Below are 12,773 nucleotides of genomic sequence, written 5' to 3'. Positions count from 1 at the left end.
AAGCTTTTTGAAATTGTAAGCTTTCTGAAACTTGAAAACTTGAGTATTTAATCATTAGAGAATATAAAATCATCTGTGGGAGTTTATTTTATTTTCTATATTCATAGTTACTGGTAAATTAAAGTAGCATGCAGTCTTCATGTTTTAGGTATTTTAGGCTATTATTGTAAATCTGGAAGATGTTCCAGTGATTTTCATTTTTAACTATTTGTGAAAAAAAAGTCTTTTTTTTTTACTGTTTGCTAACAATAATTTGTATCTATATTGTATTTGTAAAAAAAAGGTTGGTTTAAGAGGCCATAAAGTAAAATTTAGCTAATTTTATTAAGTATATTTAAAATGTATTTAAAGTTTTAAATATTTGATGATTCTTTCTCTAATTATAAGAAAATTGAGAGAAGAATCAAACAATGCAGTTTTAATTTATCATTTTTTTTTTTGTTAGCAACTGAAAGCATGTAGTGAAGAGCAAGAAGACAGAGAATGTTTGAACCAAGCTATTACTGCTCTCATGAATCTTCAAGGTAGTATGGACCGAATTTACAAGCAGTATTCACCTAGACGCCGACCTGGGTAATTCCAAACTGTTAAAAATATGAATATTGGGGCTGGGGTTGTGGTTCAGCGGTAGAGTGCTCACCTAGCATGTGCGAGGCCCTAGGTTCGATCCTCAGCACCACATAAAAATAAATAAATAAAATAAAGGTATTGTGTCCAACTACAATTGAAAAATAAATATTTTTTAAAAATGAATATTTTCTGTATGCTTCATTGTATCTGATACTTGGTTTTTCTCAAAAAGTGTAATTTATAATGATGGTTGCATTTTTAAAAGTTGTGCTTTTTCTTTCGCTTTTTTGGGTTGTTTTAGTTTTAGGTTAGCATTGTCATAATGTTAAGATACACTTAATGAATCTAAAAAATTTTTGTATAATCAGTATAAGAATTTAGGATTTTTTTGTAATTTTAGTACTTATGGCATTAGGAATTTTGAAATATAGTCTGTAGTACTTCACTTTCACAGTAATGAAAGTATATTTTAGGGACAAAGTTAGAAAAAAGTAAATGTTGTATATAAAATTTAGTATTTGGATGTTTAATTTTTTTCTTTTGAAAGTCTGGGGATTTAACCCATAATTTCGTGTATTCTGATAACCATGTGCTTTACCACTGGATTACACCCTCACCCCAACTTAATATTTTTGTCACTTGATTTGAGATAGTTCTCACTTGAAGAAATTAGGAATTAGGACTGTGTAATCATTGAATAATCTTATATTCATTTTTTTATTAGGGATCCTGTTTGCCCTTTTTATAATCGTCAATTAAGAAGCAAGCACCTGGCCATCAAAAAAATGAATGAAATTCAGAAAAACATAGATGGATGGGAAGGCAAAGATATTGGACAGTGCTGCAATGAATTTATAATGGAAGGACCATTGACAAGAATTGGTGCTAAACATGAACGACATATTTTTCTCTTTGATGGCTTAATGATCAGCTGTAAACCTAATCATGGCCAGACCCGGCTTCCAGGTTACAGTAGTGCAGAATATAGATTAAAAGAAAAGTTTGTCATGAGGAAAGTACAAATCTGTGATAAGGAAGATACTTGTGAGTGCAGACATGCTTTTGAATTAGTATCTAAAGATGAAAACAGCATAATATTTGCTGCTAAGTCTGCAGAAGAGAAAAATAATTGGATGGCAGCCCTTATTTCTCTTCATTATCGTAGTACTCTAGATAGAATGCTAGATTCTGTTTTATTGAAAGAAGAAAATGATCAGCCACTGAGATTACCAAGTCCAGATGTGTATCGTTTTGTGGTAAAAGACTCTGAGGAAAACATTGTTTTTGAAGACAACTTGCAAAGTAGAAGTGGAATCCCCATTATTAAAGGAGGAACTGTGGTGAAATTAATTGAAAGGTTAACATATCATATGTATGCAGGTATGTGAAACCCATTGTGAGTACTTACCTAGGGCTAATTCCCAAAAGCTTTTTAATGGTGTTCAAAGATAATGTATAAACCCATTTATCCATCATCCAACTTTAATAATTGTCAACTCATGTTTCATCTGTTTCATTACAGATTTAAATACCTACTCCCAGAATTATTTTGAAGATCTCAGGGAAAAAAAAATGATTTGCCTCCAGAATATTAAAATACTGCAGAATCAAAAGGGATAAATAGCTAATTAAATGTTTCTAAAATATAATATTGTTAACTTGATTAGTTATTAAATAAGTGCTCATAAATTTGCATATTAATGCAAATTTTAAAAATTTGAAAACAATCCTTATTTATCAAGAAAATACCACAGTTGGCAGGAAGAACCAAATTAAAAAGGAAGGGAAATATGGTACTTTGAATTAATTAAACTGTAAAATTGAACATTAAATATGTTTATGCTCTACTTTTTCAGATCCCAATTTTGTTCGTACTTTTCTTACTACATATCGTTCGTTTTGTAAACCACAGGAATTGCTAAGCTTACTGATTGAACGGTGAGAAAAATGTATATTTTACTTGCATTAATATTTTATAAAAAAATTAACTGTTCTGTACCTTGCAAAGTGCCTAGTAGCTGGTACCTACTCAGGTAGGTGTTGAACATAATTTATTTGGCATTACATTAGATGTATTACCATACTTTTTAAGTAGTGTTTGCTGTTTGTAACATAGTTCTTTTCGGCTATTAGCAATATTCCAAGAGGTAATCTTAAATACCCAATTTAATACAGTTTTTAAAAATATTTTTTAGTTGTAGTTGGACACAATACCTTTATTTTATGTATTTATTTTTACGTGGTGTTGAGGATGGAACCCAGCACCTCACCTGTACTAGGCGAGCGCTCTACTGCTGAGCCACAATCCCAGCCCCTTAAAGACCCAATTTAGAGAGAAAAAAACAACATTATAGTAAAATTTGTTCTGTTATTTAAGGGAATTTTCCACTTTTTGATTTTAAAACAAATTTGTTATGGAAAATTTCAAACATGTGCAAGAGTAGACAGAAAATATAATGAACCCATTTATCCATTATCTAACTTCAATATTATCAACTCATGTTTTATCTGCTTCCCTACAGATTTAAATATTCTACCCCCAGGATTATTTTGAAGTAGATCTCAGAAAACATATTTTGTCTGTAAATACTTCTATGTGTATCTCTGAAAGTTAAGAATTTTTATTTTAAATAAATCATGTATTATTATTAAGCCTAAAAAACTATTCCTTTATTAATATTTAAACATTTTTTAAATTGAAAAAATTTTTTTAACTGAATGTTTTTTACTTAGTGGTACTTTAAATGCTTTGTAGTTTAAAAAAAAGAACCTGGCTGGATGTCATGGAATGGGTCTATAATTCTGGTACTTGGGAGACTGAGGCAGAAGGATTATTTCAGACAGCCTGTGCAACATAATGAGATCCAATTTCAAAAAACAAAATGTACTAAAATACATATATACATACACAAATATGTATATGTATATACACACATGTACATATATAATCTGAACTACAAAATGATTTTTGTTTTACGTTTATAAACTTAACTAAAATTTTGTCTTGACCCCTATTTCCATTTTGTTCTATGAAATTAAACTTACTAGACTTAGTATAATATGTTATGAAAATCTATTGTTCTATTTCTGTGTCCAAAATAAGGAAAGTATATTTGCTAGACTTACATTATAGCTATATTTCCTAACTTACATTATAGCTATATTTCCTCTGGTTAGGCAAGGTTTTTGGTTTTTTAATTTTGATTTTTTACCTTACCCACTTAGGTTATGTTCTTAATTTAAAAGTTCATCTTGGGCTTCCTTTTTGAATTTCATACTCACATATTTAAGGAAATTGATTAGTCCGCTTTCATTTTATGATATAAATATTAAGGATAGATGGTTAGATAAGTCCTTTCTTTCACATTATGGTACTGGGGATTGAATACAGGGACTCGAAGAAGCTAGCTAGAGCTCTACCACTGAACTACATGCTCAGTCTCTTTTATTTTATTTGAGACAGTCTCACTGAATTGTTGAGTTTGACTTTGAACTTGCAGTCCTCCTGCCTCGACTCCCTAGTAGCTGAGATTACAGGCATACACTAAGTCTCCCAGCTCTTTCTGATCTTTAAAGAAGTTATATTCCTGTGGATTCTTTTCTTGGATCTTTTCTTGGATCTTTTCCATGAACCCTTTGTTGGTTGATTAATGCTAATCATAAAAAACTTTTTATAAAGATTTGATATAAAATCTTAGGATCATATAGCTGAAGGCAATTTTTGTACTTGTGTAGTATGGAGTACTGCAGGGAAGGCTTAACAGTAATTGCACTTTCTACAAAGTGATAGGAAAGGGGATTCTTTGGTCAAATTTTTTTTTGTTGTATTTAAAATATCTTTCATTTATGTGTGAACAAATTCCTGTCCTTTTGGTTTTCTTCTTAGATTTGAAATTCCAGAGCCAGAACCTACTGAAGCAGACAAATTGGCAATAGAGAAAGGCGAGCAGCCAATCAGTGCAGACCTTAAAAGATTCCGAAAGGAATACGTCCAACCAGTACAACTTAGGTTTGACCTGAATATTACATTTCTTATGTGCCATTTTCAGTATATAGTTAACACAAACATTCTTAGCTCTTAATTTAAATATAAATATTATTGTTAATTTTATGACAGTTAAATTTCCAAATTCCTTTCACTGTGAAGCTATTTTAAATAAATATCCTGAAGAAATTTATATAAGTATACCATGTTATTTACATCAGCTCTCTCTGACATGTGATATATTTACAGATCAAAATAAATGTGTGTTACTATAAGTAAAACTTACATATATAAGCTTGCTTACTGTCAGCTTTCCACTTTATTTCCCTTATGTCCCATTGTAATGGTAGTTACTTGGTCCTTGTTTGTTTTTTTATACTTTTTAATATTTATGGAAGTTCTACTGCTTTTCCTACTCTTTATCCTATGTAAAGTTACCTAAGGAATCATTGCAATAATTTCTATAATAGATTTAATTATAGAGTTGCCAGTTGTTAGGTATTTTCTGTGCTAGATATTACCCTAAGTGCTTTATCTGTTTTTAATCTCATCCTCAAAACACAATTTTTTTTATGGTGCAACACAATGATTATTCTAACTTTATATATGAAGAAATGGAAAACTTAGTACAATTAAGTAATTTGAACTTGGGTCATGTAAAGGGAGTGACAGGATGGGACCATATCTGACCTCTTGAGCCATTATGTTTTTGTTTCACTAAGCATTAAAAATTGGAAGCTCTCCTTTAACCTTCTTATAATCCAAATGAAAATTAAAGTATTATCTACCCCTTATCATTGGATATTGAGTTATCATATTAACTATATATGATCTAAATTTTTTCTAAATATTGTTTCCTTGATTGCTGTTAACTAATAAATTATAGCTTTGAACTGGATTTATTATTTTCCAGGATAATTACCATAAATAAATTCAATTTTAGAGGAATAATGGTGTTCCTAGCTATATGTCTTTTAGCCAAAACTTTTAACATATCATTCTTTATAAAAGAAAATGAGATTTTTTACCCATTACATTAGCAAGAAAGAAGAATAATTTTTCTCAAGTAACTGTGATGCATTTGTACTAATCTACTCAAATGAGGCATACATTTATGAGGTCCCTATTATAGGGCAGACAGGAAATAAGATCTTAGATCTCAGTCATGTGAATTCTTTAACTGTTTATATCTAAGCATGTTCTCAGTTGTATACTTGTCTACTTATGGTGAATACAAAAATAATAGACTGTCATGATATGGTGCCATAATATTATGATTTTATTGGGGTAAAAAGATACATGAAATAGTTATACATTATACTACTTTGAATAGTTCAATGGCTCACAAAAATATACCCCTATAAAACTTCAGGAATAGCTAAGATTAGACTCCAGTAGTTAGGGAAGACATCTTAGAAGAGGTAAAATCTGAGATTGTCCCTAAGGGATGTGTAGAATTTAGATATGCAGAAAGGTGATTGAAGGTATTGAGGGTACCTAGAAATAGTATGAACAAAGGTAAAAAGACAGGATTGAGAATGGTGTGCAGAGGAAATAGGTAAGGAAATTGAACTTAGAAGAATGAAGACATTGTATTGTAAGTTGTAATAGAGGAGATTAACTATATTGGGGTAGAGTTGAAGATGGCTTTGAAATTCAAGCCAGTTTGTTAAATTTTTTCTGTGAGCATTGAAGGAATTTTAGTAAAATGTAAGCTAATCTATTTTATTTAGCAATTTATTCTGACATTTTAAAAAAGAGCAAAATTGAGAGAATTTCATAGTGAACAATGATAAACCCATCAGATCAACTGTTAACATTTTATTTTACTTACTTTTATCACATATATTTATTTGTCATTTTTCATTCAGTTCATTAATCACCTAATCTTTTGAATGTGTTTCAAAGTACACTATTTCTTAAATACTTCAACTTATATATCAATAACATTTCAGTATTTATTATTCATTTGTTCTAAAATGTTCATAACATGAAATACACACATTTTAAGTGTACTTTGGTTAAATTTTAATGTCTTTGTAATTCAAATTCCTTTCAAGATACAGAATGATAGACCACAACCCAGAAAGTTCCCTTGTGCTCCTTCTAGTCAATTTTTGTTGCTACTGCCCAAAGGTAGTATTCTGATTTATCCTGCTATTTACTCTTTTACTTGTCTTAGAATTTTGTATAAATTGATTTTTACACTTTTTTGTTTTTGTTTTGATGAAAAGGAGAGAGAAGTTTTATTGCTTTGCTAGCAAAAAGGAAACACAGGGGACTCCAGTCCCAGAGGCTATGATTCTGCTGATCAGGGGGAACAAGTATTTTTAAAGAGGCATTCAAAGGCTACATTCCTTGTTCTCTGTTCAGGAGTTGTAATTCACTTGTTAATTTAGGAGATAATAATTTCTGAGATCTTTTGGTGCCATCCCCAAGTCTGAATTACTTCATTTCTGTTGTGGGTGTGACTCTGACTAGTATGGGAAAGAAAGGTATGGATTCTATAACTTTCATGCCTGACTCAACATGCTTTTGAGGTTCATCCATGTTGCTTGCATCAATGGTTTTTTCTGTTTTATTACTAAGATAGTTATTTCCTTATATGAATACACCACAGTTCATGTATTTTTCCCATTGAAGGATACCTGGGCATTTTTTCCTCTTTGATTATGAGTAAATTTGCTATGAACTTTATCTTAGAAGTCTTATTGTGAATGTGAGTGTGCGTGGGTGTGTGTATTTCTTTTTTTCCCACTTGGGTAAATAACTCGAGTGGAATAGCTAGGACATAATATAGATGTGTGTTTTGTTTTAAAAGAAACTGTCAAAACTTCTTCTGAACATTCTCACCAGCAATATATGAGCATTCCATTGCTGCATATCTTCACCATTGTTTAGTGATGTTATTCTTCATACCTTAGCCATACTGTTGGGTGTATAGTGGTATCTCATTGTGGTTTTAATTTGTTCTTTCCTATTGACTAATGATGTTGAGAACATTTTACTGTCTCTTATTGGCTAGTCATTCTTCATCTTTGAAGAATAGGTTTGACTCATGTCTATCATTTGTTGAGTTATCTTTTTATTACTAAGTTGTATAAGTATATCGAGTAGGACTGGATATAGTCCTTTGTCAGAAAAAGGTTTTGTAAATATTTTCTCCCAGATTGTGGTTTGCCTGTTAGTTTTCTTAATGATACTTTGATGAGATGAAGTTTTTAAGTTTGATGAAGTCTGATTAGACTTTTTTCTTTTATCTGATCGTAATTTTAAAATTACATCAATGCTATAGAAACTAGAAAGAAAATATAAGCAGAACTGTTCGAACTGATATAAGTGAAGCTAACAATTTATGATCTTTTGATATATTTTCTAAGCTCCTGAACTTACCAGACCATAATGACTTAACGTTGTTTTAATATAAATAGCATGATGAAGACTGGTAATTAAATGTACTTGCATAGTCTGAGAGTAATATAGTTGTCTGTGGTAGGGAAATAAAATCTAACCTGAAAATGGCCATTTGTTGAAGTAATGAAGAAAAGTAATATTATTAGGATGTCTCTGGTAGAGAGCATTTCATATTTGTATAGATAATTAAATACTTGCAAGATCAGGAGTAATCATTTTTGTGATATGCAAAACAAAATCACTCTCTTGACAAAAATATTTTTGTCTTTTAAAATGAAATAAGGTAATAGGCATATTTGTAGGTTACAGGGAAATTTGATGATAGCATTTGAATTTATTTATTTATTTATTTATTTATTTACTTATTTATTGGGAGGAGTACTGGGAATTGAACAGAAGGGTGCTTTACCAATGAGCTACATACCCAGCCCTATTTATTTATTTATTTATTTATTATTTTGAGACAGGGTCTCACTCAGTTGCTTAGGGCCTTGCTAAATTGCTGAGTCTAGCCTTGAAGTTCAGTCTTCCTCCTGTAGTCTCCCAAGTCACTAGGATTATAGACATGTGCCACGACACTAGGCTAGCACTTGAATTTAGAACCAAATACAATAAAATCTTAGTTAATTTTCCATTTTATACGAAAAATACATTAAAATTTACAGCTTAAAATACTTTTTCAATTAAAAACTTAAAATAACTTTTCTATTATAGAGCATGTATTTTTTATATATGAATAAATAAAAGACATTTTTCCTTAACATTAATTGGTGATTAAGCACAGAAACCATAATCTTTATACAAATACATATTTTAAAGTATAATTTTTATTTTTATTTTTTGCAGTACTGGGGATTGAACCCAGGGGCACTTTGCCACTGAGCTACATCCTCAGCCCTTTATTTTTTATTTTGAGACAGGGTCTCACTAAGTTGCCTAGTCTGGCTTTGAATTTGCGATCCTCCTGCCTCAGTCTCCCAAGTAGCTGGGATTACAGGTGTGTGCCACCACTCCTGGCTAAAGTATAATTTAAAAATAATGTACAGTTTGGAGACTGATTTTCTTCTTATTATTGAAGCACTTAAGGTATTCATTAAAAATGGAGACTCTAAGTATTATATTGGTTGTTGCATATAAAACTATCGCCATGGCATTAGAAAAATGAAAGAAGTATAATGAAGAAGTATAGAAGTAAAAAAGTATAATTGAAGATTTCACTAAAATGTGATTCTTTTATTTTACCAGGATTTTAAATGTATTTCGCCATTGGGTTGAACACCATTTTTATGACTTTGAAAGAGATGTGGAATTGCTTAAAAGACTGGAATCCTTCATTTCAAGTGTAAGAGGTATATTATTTAAAGTTTTGATTGACTCTTATGTTGCACTTGAGCTTATTTTCAAAATTGTATGACTAAGAATATAAATTGCTTTCCATTTTTAAAAAGCTGAAATAACATTTGGAATGATCTTTATAGACTCCAGTAAGCTCACATATATTTAGAACCATATAAAGTCTTAGAACCTTGTCTTCTCATGTTTTTATTTGTCTGCGATGCTGAGGATCAAACCAAGGCCCTTGCACATGCTAGGCAAGTGCCATACCATTGAGTTATACTCTTAACCCCCTTTTAAGTTTTTTTTATTTTTTAATTTATTTTTTAGGTGTAAATGGACACAACACAACGCCTTTATTTCTATGTGGTGCTGAGGATCGAACCTGGGTCCCGCCCGTGCTAGGCGAGCGCTCTACCACTGAGCCACAATCCTAGCCCCCCCTTTTAAGTTTTTAAGGAGAATATTGCTTTTAAAAATGTCAAAAGTCCTTTTTAATAAATTAAAGCTATTTAATTTTATGTCACCTCAAGTTTGCCATTTTTTTCCATTAAATAAATAATATATATATATAATTTTATGCTTTTTGTTGTTGTTGTTTTGGTACTGGGGATTAAACTCAGGGGCAGGGCACTTGACTACTGAGCCTCATTCCCAGCCCTTTGTTTATATTTTATTTAGAAACAGGGTCTGGCTGAGTTGCTTAGGGTCTTGCTAAGTTGCTGAGGCTTGACTTTGAACTCATGATCTTCCTGCCTCAGCCTCCCCAGCCACTGGGATTTTAGGTGTGCATCACCACACCCAGCAATTTTATGCTTTTTTATTCTCCTTAATCTGGTTCTTTAATTTTAGATGATTATCAGCTTTTTAAAATAATATTTCCTCTCTTAGAAACATATTCCAGAGGAATACATTTTTTAAAATATTTGTTTTTTAGTTTTAGGTGGACATATATCTTTATTTTACATTTATGTGGTGCTAAGATCAAACCCAGCGCCTGCGATGCTGAGGATCAAACCAAGGCCCTGCACGTGCTACCTCTAAGCCACAACCCCAGCCCCCAGAGGAATACATTTTTGTGTCTAAAAGATAGGAATTTCCAACTTGAAGTTTCAAACATAGCCTATGTGATAAAATTCCAGGCTATAATATGTGTCATCAAACATATGTTATATTAAGAACATTTGTGTTTTATGTAACAGTATAAGATATTGGTTAAGAATCCTATTAAAGTATTCTTGGCAAGTATTCATGTCAAAACATTGATCTCGCTGGGCACAGTGGCACAAGCCTATAATACCAGCAGCTTGGGAGGTTGAGGCAGGAGGATCGAAAATCAGCCTCAGTAACTTGGCAAGTCTTCAAGTAACTTAATAAGACCCTGTCTCAAAATAAAATATAAAAAGAGAAGAGCCGGGGATGAGGTTCAGTGGTTAAGTGCTCCTGGGTTCAGTCCCCAATACTAAAACAAACAAAAACATCAATCTCTATGTCTCTGGTTTTCAGAAAATAGGGGGGATAGAGAAACATGGCAGATGATACCACAGGGGTACAGTTGGCAAGACAGACTTGAGAATCACCACAAGACAAGCAATTCCATTTCTTCAACAAATAAATTGCAAGCAAAAATGAGACATAAAGGGAGAACCTATAGTCCTAAGGAAACTTAGGACATATGGACTAAATATAATTAAGTAAATGTTATTTATGTCCTTTTAAAACAAATTAACTATAAGAAAAATATTTAAGAGATAGAAATTTGAATATTAACCAACGATTTGAAGATTTTAAGATCTCACTTTTTGACAAAGTCACATAAATGTTTATAGCAGCTCAATTCAAAATAGCTAAGCTATGGAACCGACCTAGGTGCCCTTCAACAGATGAATGGATAAAGAAAATGTGGTATATATACACAATGGAGTATTACTCAGCCATAAAGAAGAATGAAAGTATGGCATTTGCCAGTAAATGGATGGAACTGGAGATTATCATGCTAAGTGAAATAAGCCAAAAAATCAAAGGCCAAATGTTCTCTCTTATATGTGGATGCCAACACACAATAACAGGGGGTGAAGAATAGAAGTTCATTGGATTAGATAAAGGGGAGTGAAGGAGAGGGAGGGGAGATGGGAATAGGAAACAAAGTTGAATGAATCAGACATAACTTTCTTATGTTCATATATGAATGAATACATGACCAGTGTAACTCCACCTCATGTACAACCACAAGAATGGGAGGTCAAAATATATTCTGTTATGTATAACTAAAAACAAATTTTAAAAAAGAAAAAAAATGCTTCATTTTTTATATGTCATAATGACCTAATGATTATTTTTAAAAGACTTAAATATAGACAAAATGATATGATTTTTGAATTTGTTTAAAGAATAACTAGAGCTGGGTATAGTGGTGTATGCCTGTAATACCAGCAACTCAGGAGACTGAGACAGAAGAATCACTAGTTCAAGACTAGCCTTAACAATTTAGTGAGATCCTCAACAACTTAGCAAGACCCTGTCTGAAAATGAAAAACAAAAAGGACTGGAGATGTAGTGCAGTAAGAAAACATCCATGGGTTCAGTTCTTAGTACCAAAAAACAACAGAGTGAAGGAATGGCATGATTTGGGGTTAGATGAAGCAAAAATTTGCCATGAGTTAATAATTGTTGAAGTTGGGTGAACGTTAAAAATATGAAGATTTACAGTTATGTCTGACAAGTAAAAGACATTCTAATTATGTGTTTTTTTCTAGGGAAAGCTATGAAGAAATGGGTAGAGTCAATTGCTAAGATAATCAAGAGGAAGAAGCAAGCTCAGGCAAATGGAATAAGCCATAATATTACCTTTGAAAGTCCACCTCCACCAATTGAATGGCATATCAGTAAACCAGGGCAGTTTGAAACATTTGATCTTATGACACTTCACCCAATAGAAATTGCTCGTCAGTTAACACTTTTGGAATCTGATCTCTACAGGTAGGTAATTGTTATTTCTTGGTCTATTTTCAAAAACCTTGAGCATACCTCTTACCTATTTTTTAAACATTTTGCTACATATCATGACTGCTTAAAAATATCTCATCTATTTTCCTGGGTTTGGAGGGAAGCTCATAGCAGTTTTAATCACAGTATGTCCTGTAGGTAAGTCTTCTAACATGTTGCTATATAGACCTAGATTAAGGATGAGCAATCCTTCACAAGAGGAATGGTAGGAAGACTAATGCAGTACAATAGTAACAACTATTCAACAGTAAGCCCCTGCCACTATCATTCCATTAAAATCTTTTCTGTATCCAGGAGCCTTCATTTGAAATATAAATATCTAGAGAAGTTATCCTAATGATAAGCAGCCATGTAATGAGTGCTCATGTATAACAAAAACATTACAGATGAAATTGAAGTTCTATAATTCTCCCTAATTCATTGCTCTCCTTTCCCCACAAGAAATAACAACTACCCAGAATTT

The 12,773-nt window shown here is 31.8% G+C and overlaps 1 protein-coding gene across 1 annotated transcript in view; it reads left to right on the top strand.

Annotated features, from left to right (window-relative positions):
- The window catches only part of Sos2 (SOS Ras/Rho guanine nucleotide exchange factor 2), a 93,970-nt gene that overhangs the window by 51,226 nt on the left and 29,971 nt on the right, over positions 1 to 12,773 (top strand). The window contains exons 9-14 of the mRNA XM_026391068.2: positions 446 to 573; positions 1,295 to 1,950; positions 2,427 to 2,508; positions 4,457 to 4,579; positions 9,215 to 9,318; positions 12,061 to 12,283. Of these exons, the coding sequence (XP_026246853.1) occupies positions 446 to 573; positions 1,295 to 1,950; positions 2,427 to 2,508; positions 4,457 to 4,579; positions 9,215 to 9,318; positions 12,061 to 12,283 (1,316 nt within the window). The remainder of the gene's footprint in view (positions 1 to 445; positions 574 to 1,294; positions 1,951 to 2,426; positions 2,509 to 4,456; positions 4,580 to 9,214; positions 9,319 to 12,060; positions 12,284 to 12,773) is intronic.

The sequence above is a fragment of the Urocitellus parryii genome, chromosome 6, assembly GCF_045843805.1.
Source record: "Urocitellus parryii isolate mUroPar1 chromosome 6, mUroPar1.hap1, whole genome shotgun sequence".
Lineage (NCBI taxonomy): Eukaryota > Metazoa > Chordata > Mammalia > Rodentia > Sciuridae > Urocitellus > Urocitellus parryii.
Note: the sequence above shows the minus strand (reverse complement) of the source record. Positions and strands in the feature narration are given on the sequence as shown.